The sequence below is a fragment of the Lithobates pipiens genome, unplaced genomic scaffold (assembly GCF_037356315.1).
Source record: "Lithobates pipiens isolate NorthernLeopardFrog02 unplaced genomic scaffold, aLitPip1_a1.2 Scaffold_8, whole genome shotgun sequence".
NCBI classification, from domain to species: domain Eukaryota; kingdom Metazoa; phylum Chordata; class Amphibia; order Anura; family Ranidae; genus Lithobates; species Lithobates pipiens.
The window spans coordinates 592,001,040-592,023,220 of record NW_027507903.1 but is presented as its reverse complement, the minus strand read 5'-3'; the positions used below and the strand labels follow the sequence as shown (position 1 = coordinate 592,023,220).

At 45.9% G+C, this 22,181-nt stretch overlaps 1 protein-coding gene across 1 annotated transcript in view; it reads right to left on the bottom strand.

The window, feature by feature from the left end:
- LOC143961240 (A.superbus venom factor 1-like) overlaps positions 1 to 22,181 on the bottom strand; it is a 187,617-nt gene that overhangs the window by 52,621 nt on the left and 112,815 nt on the right. The window contains exons 19-22 of the mRNA XM_077470475.1: positions 19,399 to 19,538; positions 2,967 to 3,176; positions 862 to 952; positions 515 to 566 (exon numbers count right to left, since the gene is read on the bottom strand). Coding sequence (XP_077326601.1) covers positions 515 to 566; positions 862 to 952; positions 2,967 to 3,176; positions 19,399 to 19,538 — 493 coding nt within the window. The remainder of the gene's footprint in view (positions 1 to 514; positions 567 to 861; positions 953 to 2,966; positions 3,177 to 19,398; positions 19,539 to 22,181) is intronic.

Sequence of the window (22,181 nt, the reverse complement as noted above, 5' to 3'; positions counted from 1 at the left end):
GGACCTGATAAGGACTCTTAATGTAAGGGAATGCCTTATATAGAATGCACAGGTCCTGTTCCTAATCCAATGACAGCCTAAACCTTAGCATTCCCTGCTCACTCCTAGTTGTACACTAGTGGTACATAAACATGCCAAGCAAACAGAGAATACTGGTTCAACTTCCCGCATCTCTGTCACGTTGTGTAACAAACTGACTCGCAAACAATGTTGACATTATGCCTCCTGACTTTTCTGACTGAATCACAAAAACAGATATATTAGATAGCCCTGAATAAAGGTCATATTTTATTACTGTAGAATACCCAATGATAACATGCTGGTAACATGAGTTTAAGCCTTCTTAGTAACCCTAATTTAGTATGTTCCGCTCATTACTGACAGATTTCCACAGATATAAAGGACAGCATAATGTTTAGTACTCCTTTTGCTTTATATATTGTGGACTTTTGAATGTGACGGAGTTATATGCTGAGATTAGAATGCAATTGCATCATTAATCAGTGATACTTACCTAATACAGATTGTAATAGAAACTGTCTGGATTGCATTTTCAGGCATTTTTTCTGTAAGAAAATAAATGTGATGGCTTGTTAATAGACTTGTGTAACACTCTGCAAATAGAAACACCATAAACATCCATCTGGAAACCATTGTTTAACCTAGCAATATATTTCAACAGCTTTTTATTTTTATTTTTTTTCATCTTGTCACTTGCGAGACACAAAAACAAGGGAACAAGAAGGCCCGTTCTCCGCTTCTTTGGCCATCCTGCTTTGGCCATGAGGTGCAAAGGCATGTTACAATAGCATTTCTGGTTTTCCCAGGTGGAAGATGAACTCAATCACCACAACATCTTACCCGTGGTTTCTGTCTTTACTGTCACTGAAAGGTTATAGCCATTACAGGATCTCCCCTTCTCCAGTAGGAAGTCAAAAGATAAAGATGGAGCCTATAAAGGGACATAAAATGAGTGTACTGTTCATAATATATGCCTTAGAATTATGGATGTGTGAATCTGACAGGATTGGGTTCACAAACAGTTTCATAAATCTTATTCAAAGTTTGAAATTTGCAACCTCTTTTAGCTCCCCTCAGAAAAACGCGTTGAGACATAGCAAGAGTGCCTACCCATTGAAGACACCTGATTTATTATTATACCATCTCTAATTGTGACATGTTTGGTGTCTGTAACTCTATAGGAGGTATCCAAGGGAGGTTCTGTTTTTACACACATGGTTGTTTTTATCTACATGATTTAATACAGTATACTGTATGTTGTAACAAACATTTTGAGTGAGTGGTGGATGGATGCTCCAAGCTATCTCTGTGGCAGCTATACAGGTACTAGTTGGTGTAACAGATGTCCTCACTCTCAGTCACAGGATTAGGTCCCCTCCGGCCAGACTCCCCCTTGGACACAGAGCCATGCAGCCGATGCCTGAGGTTTCCCCTTGTACTGCAGTATGCCTGTGTCAATGCTGGGCATGCGTGTTGTATGGATGGAATGACGTGGACAGTCTACAGTACTCGACACATGCGCAGTGAACTCCCGCATGGAAGATGCATGCTGACGCGAGCCGTACACATGACGTAATGATGTCACGCGCCAATCTGCAATATGAATAAAAGGCTGAGCCCTGCAATGGATGGAGCGCTGCTACCGCCCTGCAACATAGGAGTGGATATTCATCACCCAGGAGGTATGAGGATTTCATGCACTACTATTGGACAAACTTTTGGCCATTTACCTAGGATTGGGTTTAATCGTATGATTACTTTAAGGAGCCTTGTTCTCCCCCCTTTCTCTGCCTACTGACACCACTGCCACTCTGTGGCCAATTTGAGGGTTGTTATTACACCCCCTTTCCACAACGTTTCTCTTTTCATAGTACCTCCAACTGCCTAGACAGAGTTGGGTACAACCAACAGCACATCTCTATCTGCGGCTGCTATACACAGGAAACTTGTATGGAACAGTTGGAACACTTGTATTCCATCATTGTCCCATCTGGACACTTGGTGTTTTCTCACTGCACGGCTACTGTTGCTGACCATACGGTGAACCTTATGATTATCATTGACTGTTCCTTCCTGTATGTTATTTTTAGCATATTCGCTACTTTCATACTATTACAACATGATGACATGTTTTGAATACTCTCTATGTCACATGTTATGACCCATATGCTGATCTTTTCTAGAAGAATGTGATTCCTCTGTGATAAGCTATTCTGATGAAGGGACGTCCGATACATGTGAAATTAATGGGCTCAAAGCGCACTGCAAAGAATCGCATGTGACTTGAACAGGAATGCGGTGTAATTCCTGTCCGAATCACATACAGTTTCCTGCACCCCTCCTGTGTTAACCCAGGCTGAAGACAAGGCTCTAATCGCAACACAAAGGTTTTGGTTTTAGGTATCAGAGCATAAGTACAAGTACTCATACAAATGCTTAGTATCTGCACCAATGTTGGTACCAGTATTGGTACTGGTTCACCCCTAGATTAAATACAATGTTTTTTGTGTCCTACAGTGTGTCTTTAAAACAAAAAGGTGGCACTGGCTGCAATACCTCCTGTCCGACACTGTACCTTGCAGTAAATATAGTTGGGTGATGCCCACATTCGTTATGCAGAAGACTGAGGATATTCTGTGAATGCAAGGAATCAAACAATCACCCCCCTGAAGGGGTTTCTCCAAGGTATCCTGCATGTCTATACATCAACACCACTTTAGCCCCATTGAGGAACACACCCCACTAAAAGAGGTAGAGAAGAAGAAGCCCCAGCATGCCATGACTGAAAACTTATGAAAAATGGTAAGTATATTAAGAAAAAAAAAATAGCCAGGGGGTCATTAGATGGAGGGGAAGCTCCTTAGCTGAGAGGGGTGACTGGGAGTTGGATTTTCACAGTATTACATCTACAATTAATGCTACTAATCAACATACATATTACTGACCATCACTCTCAGTTGTTTCCTGATCCCATCTTCCTCAAAAAGTGTTGTTGATGCCTTCACCTCCACTCCATGGTTACCCAGCTCCAGTGGTACAATGACAAAAGGAACAGTATTAGAGGATTTAGGTGGCACAGTCACAACCACATGGTAACTTTTCTGTACACTTGCAAAGCTGCAGAAGGCGGGGTTATAAGGTATGGTCACTCGCACCTAGACACAAAATTAATTAAAATTGTCACAGGTTTTAAAAGATGAAAAACAGCAGATCCCTGCAAAGTTAACAATTAGTACTCTTCTATTCCACTTTTCTACAGCTTGAGGATTATTGGGGGTCACTTTCCCCTCTGCACTAAGGAAAAAAAAGTAACAGAGACTGGCAGATAAAACTACAGAGTCCAAAGGTGAAACAGCCATCCAACACACCCAGATATGTAGAGGATCTTTTAGCAAGGAGGGCTAACCCTTTCTTATTCTATGAACATAATTCCATGTCCTCCATGAAGAGGATTTGCTAGTGACTCCAACCTTTCATGCTCTATCCAAAGTTAAATAAAAATTTTGCTTAGATTTGGACCTTTAGAATATAGATGTGATGATCTCATATAGCCCAGGAGCATGCAAAGGATTGGCACTGGTCTTTGCCAGCTAGTTTGAAGACAGGCTCTCACGGCATGGATGTTGGTTCTGGGGTTACCAGATCTTTGCCAATGCCACCAATAATGTAATGATTCCAAATAGCTGATAGACCAGGGGCCAGCCGAAGAGCAACAAAGGGCACCAGAGCAACGAGCTGGGTGGAAAACAGGCTCCCAGCATGGATGCTAATTCTCAGGTTACCATGTCTTCTCCAGGGCCATGAATGATGATGATCCTATATAGCCCAGGAACCAGGTTAGAATGGAGGAGTGGTGAAGGGCATTAGTATTTATTAGAGGTTGAAAGGGAGGCTGTCAGCATGGATGCTAGTTCCATGGCTACCAGGTCTTTGCCAGATGCTTGATAGTGTGGATGAAACTTTGCTGTTAGCAGCCCTTCCACCAAGAATGGTGGTTTGCGACAATGGCACCAACCTCCTCTCCACCCTCCGACAGGGACAACTGACCCATGTGCCCTGTGTGGCTCACGTCCTTAACCTGGTGGTACAGCAGTTCTTGGGCATGTACCGGGGCTTACAGGATGTCCTGAGGCAGGCCAGGAAAGTCTGTGTGCATTTCCACCAATCATATAATGCCAGTGCTCGGCTAGCTGAGCTTCAAAGGGAGTTGAAACTGCCCAAGAACCGCCTTATGTGTGACATGCCCACCAGGTGGAACTCAACGTTGGCCATGCTGCAGTGGCTGCACACGCAGCAGACGGCCAGCAATGAGTACCTGTGTGACTACGGCACCAGGACAGGGTCAGGGAAGCTCGTTTTTTTTCACCACGCCAGTGGGACATGATCAGGGATGCATGCACTGTCCTGTCACCATTTGAGGAGGCCACAAGGATGGTGAGCAGTGACAGTACATGCATCAGTGACACTTTACCTCTTGTCCACCTGTTGGAGCATACGTTGCATGGAATAATGGACAGGGCACTTGAGGCAGAACAGAGGCAGGAAGAGGAGGACTTCCTTGCCTCTTAAGGCCCCCTTTATCCAGACAGTGTTCCTGCTGTCCCACCAATCACACAGGAGGAGGAGGAGGATTATGTCAGCATGGAGGTGGAGCCTGGCACTCAACAGCAGCAGTCTTGATTTACAGTCCCAAGAAACCCGTGGACTTGGAGGTGGCTGCGGATCATGTCGTCCTTAGTGACCCAGAGGACCCCGCTCCGAATGCCTCAGCTAACCTACGCTGCATGGCCTCCCTGATCCTACAAAGCCTGCGGAAGGATCCTCGTATTCTTTGGATCAAAGAGAGGGACCATTACTGGCTGACCACTCTCCTTAATCCACGGTAAGGTTGCGGACCTTATCGCAGAGGGAACAGAGGATGCGACATCTCTGGGAGGCCTTGCAGAGAGGTCTGTGCAATGCGTACCCAGAGACTGGGAGGTTACAAACTCCTGGCCCTGGACAACGTGGTGCTGAGGCTTCGGTCAGTCACAGAAGGAGCAGTGGAGAAGGTGGCTGTCTGACCGATGCGTTCAGACAATTTTTTAGTTCGCAGCCCCAAGGTATGATCGGTTCCAGCAACCATCGCCAGCGTCTGATTTACATGGTGCAGGAATACCTAGGGGCAAGGTCAGACTTGGACACCTTTCCCACCAAAAATCCTCTGGCTTACTGGGTCTTGAGGGTGGATCACTGGCCAGAGCTTGCACAGTATGCAATTGAGCTACTGGCCTGTCCTGCATTCAGCGTTCTTTCGGAACGCACATTCAGTGCTGCTGGAGGCTTTGTAACCAATCACAGGGTGCGCCTGTCCACCGACTCAATTGATCGACTGACCTTCATAAAGATGAATCAGTCTTGGATCACCACCAGCTACCAAGCACCTGAAGCTGTTGTAACCGAATCATTTTTTTTGAAAAGTCACATCCCTTCAAGACTGCCTATGCTGATGATGAGTGACTATCCTGTTATGTTGACTGCCTATCCTCTTCCTCCTCAATGATCCTGCTGATAGTTTGGAAGAACATTTTTGGTTCTGGGTGATGCCACCAGTGGCTAAGGCCAATTTTTTCAGCCCCTGTTTAACAGGGGCGTGTAATTACAATTTTTGATGCAATGCTTTGCAGCAGGGCTCATTCCTGCACCCCAACTAGAGTATCTGGGAGAGGTTGCAGTGTCGTGGCACCAGCACCAGTGCCTAAGGCCCAATTTTTCAGCCTTTATTTAACAGGGGCATGTAATTACAATATTTGATGCAATGCTTTGCAGCAGGGCGCACTCCAACTAGAGTTTCTGCGAGGTGTTGCAGTGTTGTGGCACCACTGCCTAAGGCCCAATTTTTCCGCACCTGTTTAACAGGTGCATGTAATTACAATTATTTTTTTCCTTCAATAGATTTTTATTAAATTTGTCAGATATTATCACAACACAACATGGGAAAAATAAAAGAATAGAATAGGATACTGAACACAATGAATAAGGCAGTGAGCAAGGCATGGTTATGTAGTACACACAGTATAAGCACTTCTAACTCAGGTAATTGACATTAAGTCAATGCTATTGTATCAATATTAAGCAATATTAAGGTCTCGCAGTAGGATATGACCTTCTATAGCGGTCTGAACCTGTCGGTCCATATTTTCCAATCCCTGTCAAATTGTCTATAGGATAACGAGTTAATTGCAATTAGTCTTTCGAACTAATAATTTCTATTCCCATGGCGATTACTTCAGATAAGTTAATGGCCAGCGTGTTCTTCCAGTTGCGAAGAATTATGTTTCGGGTTGCTAATAGAATGTGGGTCACCATAGCTCTATCCCCTTGTGGAAATGCTTCCATGCCTATGTGTAGTATGGCTAGGGTAGGGTTTGGGGGGGTTAAGATACCCGTGAGATCAGAGATTATTTGTAAGATTTTATTCCACAAGCTTGTCAGGCTCGGGCATTCCCACAGAGTATGTATTAAGTTCACAGTGTGGCCTCAGTTTTGCCAACATAGAGGAGAAGAGGTCGGGAACATGACAGAAAGTCTGTAAGGGGTGTAATGCCATCTATTGTGAATTTTCGTCAGAGTCCATCTATTGTGAAATTTCGTCATTGTTCGTCAGAGAAGGTGTTCGCTAAATCCGCTTAAGTCATATTTTGACATAATTCGTTCTGCTGATTTAGGTTTCTGATTATGGAGTAAGGCTGGGATATAACATATATTCTTTGCTTTGAGTTGCGTGATTTGTAGTGAGGAGAGTTTGGTCCCCAGGAGTTCTATTGGTAAGTCATATGATACTTTCCTGTATTAGGAGGAATCTCCACGCCTGTAGCGATATTTGTATAGTTGGAGACATACCCCTAGTGTCTCAAGGTTCCCATGTGTCACAGCGGGCTGTCTGCGTGTTGAAGCCAATGCTTGAGCTGGTCAAGTCGTGCAGCCCACAGGTACTCCCTTAAGTCCACGCATCTGGCTCCCCCTATTGATTTGTGAGGCGTGAGATTACGGTGAGGGCATCTGGCCTTTTTTCCCCCTCATGTGAATTTCCACATTCTCTTGGACAATGTATTGACATAGTGCATAGGTATCGTGATTGGTAATGAGCAGAATACATATAATATTTGGGGCAATATGGTCATCTTAAAGGACGCAATTCTGCCTAGCCATGATAACTCCCATCTTGCAATGTCTGCGAGTTGTTTGTCTATTTTGGCCAATAGAGGTTTAAAGTTCATATCAGCCAGGGTGGAGAGTGTGCCAGTGAGCATCATACCCAAGTAGGTGATGCCTTTGGTGGACCAAGAGTATGGAAGGGTGGTTTGCAGGGTCGCTTTTGCTATCGGGTTTACCCCCAAATCTAAGATCAGTGATTTAGTGTGGTTAACATTATAGTATGAGATAGCTCCAAAGTCAGATAGAATTTTGTGGGCCTGCGGAAGAGAGTGTAGGGGGTCAGTCAATAAGAGGATAACCTCGTCGGTGAATAAATTTATGACATGTTTGGATCTTCCAAAAGTGAAACCATTAATTTTGTCACCCGCACGGATGGATTCTGCCAGTGGTTCAATTATTAGGTTAAATATGGTTGGAGAGAGAGGGCAACCCCGGTGAGTGCCATTTGATATGTGAAACGGTTTGGAAAATAGACCCGCCGTATACACCTGTGCTGATGGACATGAGTAAAGTGTCAGAATAGCAGTAAGTATCGGACCCCTGAAACCAAATTTACCCAACACAGCTTTCATATGCGTCCAGTGCACCCTGTCGAACGCCTTCTCTGCATCTATGGATAGAAGCAGAGAAGGCGTTCCAGAGGCCGTTGCCTGGTGGATAACATTAATAATACTCCTAGTGGCGTCTGAGGTCTGCCTCCCCCTCACAAAGCCCATCTGGTCTTTTGGTATAATGCAGGGGATGATATCTGTTAATCTTCGAGCTAGTAATTTGGCGTAAATCTTTATATCAGAATTTAGTAGAAAGATTGGCCTAAAATTATCAGGAGTAGTGGGGTCTTTTCCCGGTTTTGGCAAAGTTATGATGCGGGCTCTCAGCATCTCAGATGGGAAAGAGGACGTTGTTTCTGCCTTTGTGAAAACCTCAAGGAGGTATGGGGAGAGCATGTCCTTGAAGACCTTGTAGTATTCGTTCCCGAAACCAACAGGTCCTGGAGATTTGCTATTGGGCAACGTGGATATGGTTTTGTCAATTTCTTGGAGCGTGAAGGGGACATTTGTGTATTCTTACTGCTCTATAGGACCCAATAGATTAATAGAGATTTTGGGACGGGAAGGACGCTGACTGTGGATGCACTTTCTGCTGATTACTAGAAAAAGGCTTTTTTCTATCTATGAATGTGTGAGTACCCTGTGTATGAAATGTTTTAATAAATGCTATTTGTGAAATACTACACTATGGTATTCCCTCTCTATTAATCTATTGGGTCCTATGGAGCATTAAGAATACAATTTAAAGGAGAAGGTGACCGAATTTACCAGGAGAGAAGACATATAAAGAAATCTATATACCTCTATGCGAATCCCTCCTTGCTATAGGTAAGGGGCCACTGCCCACTAAAGTGTGATCACAGCGGGATTAAGCACTGGGAGATCCACACCTCAGTTGAATTTGCACAAGTTTGCACAAAGCACTTGCACTTAAAGGAGACTTATTTATTTATGGACTTGAATATTTATATCTTTTTCTTTTTTTCTTTTTGATGGATTTCAATATGTATATTTAATCTATAGAGGCCGGTCTCATTCTGATATAACATATGTTACAGCCGGCTCTGTAGTGCATTTACTACTATATATATTTTTTGTTTAATTCTAAAGTTTATTTCCATGTGATCAGGAGAGGGTACCCTCTTTTTGGTCTAGGTATACTCTTGCTTATTTTCTTGTATATCATTTGTTTATTATTAGGGTGGTTCACTTATATCACCTCTGGAGAGTGTTTACTTATTTGCACATTTATAAGACGCACTTGGCACTTTATGATCAATTCACTGTTTTTTGGCTTTGCACTCAATTGAAGCAGTTGTGTTTCCGTGGAGGTTTTCAATTGACTCTGTAGTGCGTTTTACTTTTTTTTTTCTCTGCACTTTATCAAAATAGTAATTTTTTAAGAGACTGTTTTTAGTTACTTACCTTTGTTCACTTGATTTTCATTTATTTGGATTCTATCACCTCTGTGGTGTGTTTATTTTATTTTATTTAATGTAGCACTTTGCACTTTTTGATATTATTCAGTAGACATTTATATATATATTTTTATATTACACTATTGATTTATGTAACTAGGCATTATACTTATCACCCTCGGAGGGTTATTTAATATAGGGGCAGCGCAATACCAACATATCTTAAATGGCATGTAATTACAATTCTTGATATAATAGTTCACAGCAGGGCTCTCCAGCGCCTACCAAGAGTCATTTTGAGGGCTTACAGTGTTAACACCAACACCTTAGGGCCACATTTCTGCAGAGCATATAGGGCAGGCAACTACTTTCAAACATCCAACTTACAAACGTCTCCTACTTGCAAACAGAAAGAGACAACAGGAAGTGAGATGAAAAAAGACGGACAGCAAAAAAATTAAACAGGGGTGATAACCCTTCCCTATGTTTTCCAAAAAGCTTAAAAATAGATTTTTTGACTGGAGCTACACTTTAAAAATGTACCAATTCAACATTACAAACAGATTTTACTTAACACAACAAACCTACGGTACACAGTCCCTGTATTGTTTGCACCACCTGTATACCGCTGTTCTGAGTATATAGGGCCTGGGGGGCCCCATGCCTTTCCTTTTTTTAATTTGGGTACGGGGTTCCCCTTAATATCCATACAAGACCATGCCATTTTCTCAATGATTTTCATCCATATTGCTGGAACCAGACATTACATTAAAACTGCAAGAAGTTTTAAATTACTTTTTTTCGTTAAATGTCAATTTGTGCAGGGACTGTTCTAAACACAGGAAACACGTGCCACTTCACAGTCATACTATAGACACCCACCAGGCACGATATTTAAAAGAATATTTCACCTTTTTTTTTTCACTTTAATCGTCATTAAAATCAGTGCTCCCGAAAAAACTGCCATTTAAAAAAAAAAAATTTGCATTGATCCATGTCCCCTGGGGCAGGAGCCAGGTCCCCAAACCCTTTTTAGGACACTATCTTGTATATTAGCCTTTAAAATTAGCACTTTTGATTTCGAACTTTCGAGCCCCATAGACTTAAATGAGGTTCTAAAGTTCGTAGGAATTTTCAGTCCGTTCGAAGGTTCTGGTGCAAATCGAACCGGGTGGGGGGGGGGTTGGGGGGTGTTCGGCTCATCCCTAGTTTTCACTGACCAAGGGTCCCCAGTCCCCAGTGCTGTTAATCCTGAGTATTTCATTGGGTTTTGCCTAACTTATTTATGAGTTATGAATATTACTGTCTCCTTGGCCAGCTGCTAGGAGGTGTATTGCCAGTGGTCCATGCAAGATATAAATATTTGAGGTGACCTTCCAGAAAGATTTGTGCTTCCTGGACCATAGCAGGAGAGGTGGGTTCTTGCCTCCCATGATGTTGCCAAGAGAGAAGGCAGTGGGGTTGATTTACTAAAACTTGAGAGTACAAAATCTGGTGCAGGTGTGCATGGTAACCAATTGGCATCCAGGCCCGGACTGGCTATTTGGCAGACCGGGCATTTGCCCGGTGGGCCGCCCGCTTCACAGCCTGTTGATGATCAGGCCGCACAGCACACACAGCTCAGCCTCAGAGCCACGCTTACAGTTCCGCTCTCGGCCCCTACGGACTACTGCTCCTCCTCCTCCAGCCATAGGTGTCCCTCTGCACAGTAGGGGGGGGAGGGTGTAAGCTGTGGGCCGCTGTCAGGATGTCCCCCCCTCTCTCATGTTGGCTTGTTTGCAGCATGGGAGAGAAGACATCTTCCTGCTTGTTCTTCTCTCCCAATTGGTCACAGCAGAGGGCCAATCAGAAAAAAATAGTGGGGCATCATGGGAAATGTAGTAGAGATATTAGGCCCAATTTAGATCAGCAGGGAGACGGCTACAGTTGCCAGCATGCACTCTGCCGGGGGGGGGGGGGGGGGACCTGGAAACAAGCAGGCACTACAGGAGACATGGAAAAAGAAAGAGGACTGTGCTGAGGAACTAATAGCCCCAGCGCCACCAGAGAGAGCCATGCTGTACCCGCACCACCAGAGAGCCATGAGAGCAACGCTGTACCCGGACCATCAGAGAGCCATGACAGCCACGCAGTATCCGCACCACCAGAGAGAGCCACGCTGTACCCGCACCAGAGGGCCATGAGAGCCATGCTGTACTCACACCACCAGAGAGAGCCACGCTGTATCCACACCACCAGAGAGCCATGCTGTATCAGCACCACCAGAGAGCCATGCTGTACCCGCACCACCAGAGAGAGCCACGCTGTACCCACACCACCAGATAGAGCCATGAGAGCCACGCTGTACCCGCACCACCAGAGAGAGCCACACTGTACCCCCACCACCAGAGAGCCATGAGAGCTACGCTGTATCCGCACCATCAGCGAGAGCCACGCTGTGCCCACACCAGAGGGCCATGAGAGCCACGCTGTACCCATACCACCAGATAGAGCCATGAGAGCCACGCTGTACCCGCAAAACCAGATAAAGCCACGCTGTACCCGCACCACCAGAGAGCCATGAGAGCTACGCTGTATCCGCACCACCAGCAAGAGCCACGCTGTACCCGCACCACCAGAGAGAGCCACACTGTACCCGCACCACCAGAGAGCCATGAGAGCTACGCTGTATCCGCACAACCAGCAAGAGCCACGCTGTACCCACATCAGAGGGCCATGAGAGCCACGCTGTACCCACACCACCAGATAGAGCCATGAGAGCCACGCTGTACCCATAAAACCAGATAGAGCCACGCTGTACCTGCACCACCAGAGAGCCATGAGAGCTACGCTGTATCTGCACCACCAGCGAGAGCCACGCTGTACCCACACCAGAGGGCCATGAGAACTACGCTGTATCTGCACCACCAGCGAGAGCCACGCTGTACCCACACCATAGGGCCATGAGAGCCATGCTGTACCCGCACCACCAGATAGAGCCATGAGAGCCATGCTGTACCCACACCACCAGAGAGCCACGCTGTACCCACACCACCAGAGAGCCACGCAGTACCCGCACCACCAGAGAGAGCCACGCTGTACCCGCACCACCAGATAGAGCCATGAGAGCCACGCTGTACCCGCAGAACCAGCGAGCCACGCTGTACCCGCACCACCAGATAGAGCCACACTGTACCCGCACCACCAGATAGAGCCATGCTGTGCCCACACCACCAGAGAGCAACGAGAGCCACGCTGTACCCGCACCACCAGAGAGCCACGCAGTACCTGAGCCATGCTGTACCGCAACACCAGAAAGAGAGCGTCATGCTGTCCAGGACCACCAAAGAGAGTAGGCCAGTGTCACTGGGCAGTGTGGGCACAATAGGAGACAGACAGTACTAGCATTATATGGCCAAAATAGGACAGGGACACTGTAATATAAAGGGGACTGCACTGTAAAGGAGCACTGTAATCATTACAGTGCGGTCCCCTTTATATCACAGTGTCCCTGCACATTACAGTGCCACCCCTGCGAATGTCTACCGACATCTCCCCCCCCCCCCCCGATCCCTGGAAAAGTTGGCTGCTCAGTCTAAAATGCCCGGGCCTATTTTTTGTCCCAGTCCGGGCCTGTTGGCATCTAACTTCAGCATGTTCACTTAAGCTTTGACAATAAAACCTGGAAGCTGATTGGTTTCTTTGCAGAGCTTAACCTGATTTTGCTTGCTCCAGTTTCAGTAAATCTCTCCCAGTGCTGGAGGTTGCTGCTTCTTGCTAGAAGAGAGGCCTTTGTCTGAAGCCTGGGTGAGTTTGTTCTGCCTTGCTGCAGCATCTGGGGAAGAAGAGACTTGGACAGCTGACTACAAATTGATGCCGGTAGACTTTGTTTGTGAGTCTTGCCTATTTGCTTCAGATAGTACTGTGCTACCTGCAGCTGCTGATCAGTCTAAAGAATACAGATTTATGGTCTTGGCCTAAAGATTCTTTGCCTTTGTTGACTATTGCTAGCAGCGATGCCTGGAATGGTGTTTTTGTCAATTTTGGGTATTCCATGTTCCACCCTCTCTCCCTGAAGTTTACTTTGCCTGATTTCAGCATTCTAAATGACTGATGCCCAATTTCTTCCACCCCACAAAGAGTCAATAAATCTGCCCAGAGAGTACAGCCTGAAGCAAAAAATAAATAAAATAAAAATGAGCGTAGAGCCAGCATCATATGGGGAATCTGGAGGTGACAGGGTTATAAAATTTGTAGTGAAGGAGACCTTTTAGGGGATTGGTGCACATAGTCATTTGGGAGGGGCTTTATGGGGAGTTTTGGAAGGAGAAAAAAAAAAACTTCAGACATTCGGTAAAGAATTGTTGGGAAAGAACTTTCCCAGCAACAACGCGCCTTCATAACGATCTCCTGGCTTGCCTGCCCACCCTCTCACCCCCACAATCTCTACTATGGCCGACCTGCTAGAGCTGGTAGACCAGGTAGCAATCTTGCTGGGAGCCTCTGCCAAGGCTCCTCAGGTATCTTCCCCACCGTGTGCTTGGAGGGTACGTCCCCCAGAGCGCTTCAACCCTTCTGATTTCCCCCAGCACAGTGCCATGCAGGGAGCCATGGGATCGGACCCTCCAGCCCTGCCAGCCCAATCTCTCATGGATGCTCGTGGGAAGCTTGTTGAGAGGAATCCCAAGTGGGGGCAGAGCTCAGCGGGACAGGATCACAGCTCTGTAATGGCCCCCATTTCACACTCGCCAAAGGGATCAGAAGTGGGAGACCGCCACCTGGCCAGATGTGTTAGCAGATGCGGCGGGCCAGTGCGGGAGGATGCAGTCTGAGGGTCCCGACCAGTCAGAGCCCCCATCAACCCCAGATCCAGGCAAGCCCAGCAGAGTTCGGGAGCCGGCTGTAGCAGCAGGGCCCCTCCACCCAGTGGGGGGGGTGAAGAGGAGACAGCCAGCAGTGCCCAGGAAAGCAGGTACAGCAAAACACAGGTGCAGGAGGGACAGTGCGCAGCCTAGGTCATCCACGGTCAGTGCAGCTGTGCCAGACCTTCAGCGTCCGGGTGACCCACAGGATTTCTCTCGTCGGAAGGTGAGCTGTCCAGCTCCGAAGATGGTGATGCCACATTTTGATTGGTGGACGGTGGGTTCTGGAAATTCAGCTGTAGGATCTGATTTTAGTCAGCCTGGTAAGTCCCTGTCTAATATTGTCTCTTCTTTGCAGCTAGCTTTGTCTTCAGTAGTGGGGGGGTAGAGCAGGCCAGACCCCCATGGGTGGTCTGGGTATTCTCCCCCTCCAGTTGTCAGGGCCTCTGCATACATTTAGTATTTGGCTCCAGGCCTTCGACATTTTGGCAAGCATTTCTGGGGAAAAATTCCCTGAAAACTCTCCCCCCTTTTTTTGTTATCTAGATGCCATTAGCGTGGCCCATAGAGTGTATGGGGGCGTGGCTTGGCTGAGCTATGACAAGCAGTTCCGTCAGTGTAAGGCTTTTCCGCCGTCTTTGCACTGGGATATAATGACATCAGTTTATGGATGAAGCTTATATCCTCTGCGATTGCTTCCACTTCGTTTTTTTCCTGCAAGGGCAGAGAGTCCGACTGCCCCCGGACAACCGGTCGCAAAACGGTGAGGTTGTTGTTGGCAGTTCAACAATGGTTCTTGCAGATTCAGAACCGGCTACTGATACAAACATGAATGCTCCCACTGCGGTCAGACTAACCCCCTGTCTCGCTGTTTCAAGGCAGGCTGGGCCTGTCCCAGTGATTCTATGGGAAAAAGGCAAGACCTCTAAGTAGATATCTAGATCAAGCTGCAGCCCATTTGATGCTGCATTTTTTTTGGGCATGGCGTTACGGTCAGGGTGCTCTCATGGCCAAGACAGACAGAGTCTGCCTTTCTGTCCACCTGAGAAGTTTTCATCTTTTAGGTGGTTGGGTGCTTTTTATGTTGATCGTTGCCTTCCTATGGGCTGTTCCATTTCCTGCGCCCTTTCATATACTTTTAGCTCTTTCCTTGAGTGGGTGGTTTGTGGCGTGGTGGGGGTCAATTCAGTTATTCACTATTTGGATGACTTTGTTTGCATTGGCCCTCCTTCTTCGAATTTATGTGTCACTCTTCTGGCGGTTAAGCACATCGCAGAGTGTTTTGGTATTCCTTTTGCAGCACACAAAACGGAGGGCCCCACATCATTAATCAAGTTTTTGGGGATAGTTATTGATGCTATGGCAATGGAATGCCATCTGCCTGACAATAAGTTGCTTGCTCTTAAGGAGGAGGCTAGCATAGTATTTTACAAACACAAGTTACAGCTACGGGAGCAACAGTCGCTCCTAGGTAAACTGAATTTTGCTTGCTGCATCATGCTGATGGGCAGGGTTTTTTGTCAGCAGCTATGGAACGAAATGTCTGGGGTGCATTCACCTAAACACTTTGTTCGTCTGAACAGGGAACATAGGGCCAATTTAAGGATGTGGGGCATTTTTTTGTAAAGTTTAAATGGTCGGTCCCTCTCGATGGCGGGGCCGGTCAGTAACTTCGATCTGGATCTTTTAATAGATGCTGTCGGCTCTAGTGGTTATGGAAAAAAAAAATTTGGGGGGGGGGGGCGTGGAGCGCACAGCACGGGCTCTCTCAATGGCAGGAGGTGGGTTTCTTAAAAATGTAGTACTTTCGGAACTGTTTCCGGTCGTGGTCGCTATAGTGATACTGTGGGAGTCTTTTCATAACAAAAAGGTTAGTCTACGCTGTGATAACTTAGGGGTGGTTCAAGTCGTCAATTTCCTGTCATTGTCCTCCGCTCTCATAATTCAGTGTTTGTGACATTTTGTTTTTTATTGTCTTCAGCTGAATATGTTTTTGTATGTGGTGCTGGGTGAAGAATACTTCCAGGGTGAAGAATACTTCCAGGGTGAAGAATATTTTGGCTGACGTTCTCTCGCTTTCAGTTGAATAGGTTCCGGGAGTTGGTACAGGGTGCGGAGCAGAATGGAAACCCTTGTCCTCGTCGGCTGTGGCGGATTGCGTTTGAGTCACCTCTGGTTTGATTCAAAACTCCTTGAGTAGGTCAATGTGGTCTTCATATACCAAGGTCTGACAGGAGTTGGGGGATTTTCTTGAGAAGGCTGGGGTGGGCATGGCCAGTTCTGAGGTAAGACATCTTTTAATTTACTTAATTTGTCTGGATTTTACAAATCGTGTGTCTATTTCCCCCATGAATCGCAAGGTGGCCAGGCTGGCATTTCTGTTAAAGTTAAGGGGCATCCCTGATTTCACCAAGGATTTCTTGGTGAAACAGGCATTGAGAGGTTATCAGAAGGGTTACCAGAGGCTGGACGGCCGCCGGCCAAATCACATTTGACATTTTACAATACTTGTTCATACAGGTGCCTACTGTGTTTTCTTCTGAGTATGAAACTCTCTTGTTCCAGGCGTCCTTCACTTTAGCTTTTTATGGGGCTCTCAGGTTAGGTCAATTGGTTAACACGTCTAAGGCAGCTCAAGGGGGCTTGCCAGTTGCTGATGTTTGCTGTTTAGGCTCATCCGTTGTCCTGTTTATCCACCGATCTAAGACGGATCAGGAGGGAAAGGGAGCACATTTGCGGTTACTACAGGTTTATGGTTCGCACATTTGCCCTAGTTTCTGCGGTGGTGGATTATCTACAGTTTCACCCTGTGGGCACTGGTTCTTTTCTCATTCATTTGGACAGTTCTGCTCTGTCCAAGTTCCAGTTCATGTTAGTTCTTCTGCGCTGTATATCAGCTGCAGGGCTAGAGCCATGCAGTTATTCTTTGCATTCCTTCTACATCGGAGCAGCCACTGAGGCTGCCAGGTGGGTATTGGATGCTCGTAAAACAGATTGGCAAGTGGGAGTCAGATTGGTTTAAACTTTATGTCCACCCTCATCTGGTGTAAGTTTAGCCAGGTTCGTGGGGCATCTTATGTGTCATTCCTTTTTGATGTGGTCTGTGTTTTCTCTGTGTTAGGTTTTTGTTTTTGTGTTATGTGTTATTTTATGTCTTTTTTTTAAGATCATGCTTGCCTCGTTTGGATCTTGGGCCACTCCTTTGTTCACTGGGAGGCAAAGAGGGCTGATGTCAGGTCTAACGGCCGTCAGCTGGGTTTCACTAGGTCAGAGGCGAATGTCAGATGGGTAGGCATTCCAGGGCTGTTGTGGAGCAGGTTAGTCCCAGAAGTACATATGGTTTCACTCTGGGACAGGGCTCCTGACATACTGGTTTTGCATGCTGGAGACAGCGATCTGGGTGTCAGGTCCAGCAGACATCTTAATCGGGATATAAAATTTGATGTCCTTAGACTGCCCGTGGTTTTTCCTCACACAGTGGTGGTTTGGTTGGATATCGTAGGCCACACGTCTTGGCATTTTGCCAGGTCTAAAGTATGGAGTCCCCGATGGAATGCCAGTGATGGTGGATTAACTGATAAGGTAAAGTGTAGTATCTGCTGAATGTGCTTTGTCCCCAGGCCGGTGTGGTGTAGCTAGGGACCGTGTATGTACTTACTCAGATGCACAATGTATAATTGATAATTGGGGCCTCCAGGGATCTTCAACCGTCAATTTCTGGTGTTTATTTATTATTTTTGGTTTCCTGTTTTAAGGAAGGTTTTTGTTATGTTTTGTTATTGTTTTAATAAAGGGGACAAGACAGCAATTTTTACCTCCAACATTGGTGTCAATGTTTTTTTTTTTTCTTGTAAGCTTAAGTTGGGGTAAAAGAGGGGGATTGGGTAGCAGTTAGCATTTAAGGGTGGACCAGGATTGCATCTGCGGTACCTTAGTCAAGTTGAACTGCAAAACCACTTATAAGGGTGGCTATTAGGGCCAGATCTAGAGGGGTGCTGGGTTGGGCTGTGCCCCCCCAGATTTTAGCCGTACCCCCATGTCTTAGAGTGCATTAGCCAATCTGATGCAGACAGTGTAAATGTAAAGAGGCACTCTGATGAGGACAATCCATGTAAGGGGGCACTCTGATGGGGATAACTGATCGTATGTAAGGGCGTACTCTGTTTGGGACAATAGATGTAAGGAGGCACACTTATGGGGACACCTGATGTAAGGGAGCTCTCTGATGGGGACACCTGATGTAAGGGAGCTCTCTGATGGGGACACATGATCTAAGGGGGCACTCTGATGGAGACACCTGATCTAAGGGAGCACTCTGATGGAGACACCTGATCTAAGGGAGCACTCTGATGGAGACACCTGATCTAAGGGGGCACTCTGATGGAGACACCTGATCTAAGGGGGCACTCTGATGGAGACACCTGATGTAAGGGGGCACTCTGATGGGGCCCCTGATGTAAGGGGGCACTCTGATGGGGATAACTGATTGTATGTAAGGGGGAACTCTGTTGGGGACAATGCATGCAAGGGGACTCTGGTGGGGACACTGATGTAAGGGAGCACTTTGATGGGAACACTTGATATAAGCGGGCACTCTGATGGGGATCCTGATCCAAGGGGGTGCTCTGATGGGGATCCTGATTTAAGGGGGGGACCCTGATCTAAGTGGGCACTCGGAGGGGGACCCTAATCAAGGGGTCACTCTGATGGGAACCCTGACCTTAGGGGGCACTCTGATGGGGACCCTGACCTAAGGGGGCACTCTGATGGGGACCCTGACCTATGGGGGCACTCTGATGGGGACCCTGACCTACGGGGGCACTCTGATGGGGACCCTGACCTAAGGGGGCACTCTGATGAGGACAATAGATGTAAGGGCACTCTGAAGGGGACCCTGACCTAGGGGGGCACTCTGATGGGGACCCTGACCTAAGGGGACACTCTGATGGGGACCCTGACCTGGGGGGGCACTCTGATGGGGACCCTGACCTAGGGGGACACTCTGATGGGGACTCTGACCTAAGGGGACACTGATGGGGACCCTGATGTAAGGGGGCATTCTGATAGGGACACCTGACATAAGGGGGCACAGATTATTTTTAATTATCCTAATAAAATTATATCCTAACACAGCACTTTCGATAATTAGCACACATTATCAAAAAAAAAAAAAAAAAGAAACATTTTTTAACAAAGCATTAAGGGCCTGAGCAATGTTGTAGTACTTTTGTCTTAACAGTGAAAATATTGAAACATGCTCACATGGTTAATCCAGAGAAGTAAATAGCTCAGGAGGGTGGGAAGCTGGGTTTTGCCCATAGTTCTACTTTAAGAGTTAAAAAGAATAAAAGTTATTTAATTCCACACTACCTTAAAAGTTTCATCTCTAAGATTGACAACAACAGCTTGAAGTTCTACTTCTTCATTTTGTGATACAGAATATGGCAGTTTCAGGTCAATAAAAAAAGATTTCTTAGAGCTTATTTCATATGGTTCAGCCACACAAATACCTGCAGATAAGACAAATAAGAAATAAGACAACATAAATAATATACAGTATTAATCAGGAATTACACATATCCTAAACCTTAAAGTGGTTCTAAGGGATGAAGGCTTTCTACCTTCATGCATTTTATGCATAAGAGTGAAAAAACCTGCTGCCACCCCCCCCCCCTCGCCCCGATAACTTACCTGAGCTTCCTCTCAATCCAGCGATGTGCACGAGAGCATCATCGGCACTTCGGGGACTTTCCCACCTCAATGGCTGACACAGCAGAGGGAACCATTGTCAATCACAGCCAGTGAGTCAATGGACACACAGAGCAGCAGCGTGCCTGATTGAATGCCCCTATAGCAAGCTGCTTGCTCTGGGAGCACTCGAGAGGTGGGAGGAGCCCAGAGAACCAGCAGGGGAGCCAAAAAGAAGAGGATCAGGGCTGCCCTGTGCAAAAGCACTGCACAGAGCAGGTGAATATGACATATTTTTTTTTTCTGTTTTTTTCCTTTAATATCACTTTAAAATCATACACATTCTACATGAGTAAACACTATCCCAATCTAAATCACAAAGATCCTACATGAGGGAACATCATAGTATCCTAAATCACACTAATCTACATGAGCTAATTACATCCCGATTCTAAATCCCACAAATACAACATTAGAAAACACAACCCTCATCCTAAATCACACACATATCACACACATCTTAGCCCTTGTACACATGGTCAGCAATTCCAACCACAAAATCAGTCTGATTTTTTCCGACGGATTTTGTCCGAAACTGGTGTTGCATACACACGGTCGGACAAAGTTGTTGGAAAATCCGATCGTTTGGAACGTGATGACGTTCATTTGTTATGACGGGACTACGTTCAGGCTAGTAGCCAATAGCTTTGGTCTCGTAATTTGATCTGAGCATGCGTGGCACTTTGTCTGATCGGAATTCTCTACAAACGATCGAACAAAGTCTGATCGGATCATGTCGTCGGTAAATTTTATATCCAGCTCTCAAACTTTGTTGGCAGGGGCGGACTGACCATTGGGCCACTCGGGCACTGCAGCAAGAGGTCTTTGGGTGTCTTATAAGGCACAATTTATAACTGGAATGGTCTATGTCCTCAGCTGTGCCCCAACCAGCTTGAGGACGCTCTGACATCAAAACATAACAAATTCACTCAACAGTATAGACACCAATACGCCCATTACCTGTCTAGTGTGCTAACTCCTAACACCAGGGCAGGAGGGTGGAAAGTTGTCTCTTCTCCTAACTTCTTGGAATGGTGAAGAATCCTCCCCCTATGCAAGACCCTCTCCTCTGGACCCTGCCCCTTCTGGCTTCTGCCTCCAATCAGGTAAGATCTACACCCATACCCCCACCACTGACCTAGCCGACCATTCCCTAACCCTGTTCCTCCCCTAGTCATGCCACCCCTCCATCCATTTTCTCCTACGGGTCTCGCTTTCTACATGAGAAAACATCATCCTATCCAAAATCACACCCATCTTACATGAGAAAACACAATCCCATCCTAAATCATACCCATCCTACATGAGAATATACCATGCCATCCAAAAATCACACCCTTCCTATATGAGAAAACACCATCCTATCCTAAATTATATCAATCTTCCATGAGGAAACACCATCCTGTCCCAAATAACATCCGTCCTACCTGAAGAAACACCTTCCCATCCTAAATTCTCATTCATCGTACGTAGGAAAATAATATCCTTATCCGAAATCACATCAATCTTACATGGAGAAACACCATACTGTCCTATATCATCCCCATCCTACATGAGGAAACACCCTACCAAATTCTAATTCACACCCATCCTACATGCGGAAACACCATTACCAGACTAAATCACAACCATCCTAAATGAGTAAACGCATTCCAATATAAAATCACACCCATCCTACATGAGGAAACACCATTCCCATCCTAAATCACACCCATCCTACATGAGGAAACACCATTCCCATCCTAAATCACACCCATCCTACATGAGGAAACACCATTCCCACACTAATTCACAACCATCCTAAATGAGGAAACACCATTCCCACCGTAAATCCAACCCATCCTACATGAGGAAACATTTTAAATAACATCTTAAATAACACCCCCCCCCCCTTACATGAGGAAACACCATTCCCACACAAATTCACAACCATCCTAAATTAGAAAATTAAAAAAAAAGTCCCATCGTAAATCACACCCATTCTACAGGTCCTTCTCAGAAAATTAGCATATTGTGATAAAGTTCATTATTTTCTGTAATGTACTGATAAACATTAGACTTTCATATATTTTAGATTCATTACACACAACTGAAGTAGTTCAAGCCTTTTCTTGTTTTAATATTGATGATTTTGGCATACAGCTCCTGAAAACCCAAAAATCCTATCTCAAAAAATTTGCATATTTCATCGACCAATAAAAGAAAAGTGTTTTTAATACAAAAAAAGTCAACCTTCAAATAATTATGTTCAGTTATGCACTCAATACTTGGTCGGGAATCCTTTTGCAGAAATGACTGCTTCAATGCGGCGTGGCATGGAGGCAACCAGCCTGTGGCACTGCTGAGGTGTTATGGAGGCCCAGGATGCTTCGATAGCGGCCTTAAGCTCATCCAGAGTGTTGGGT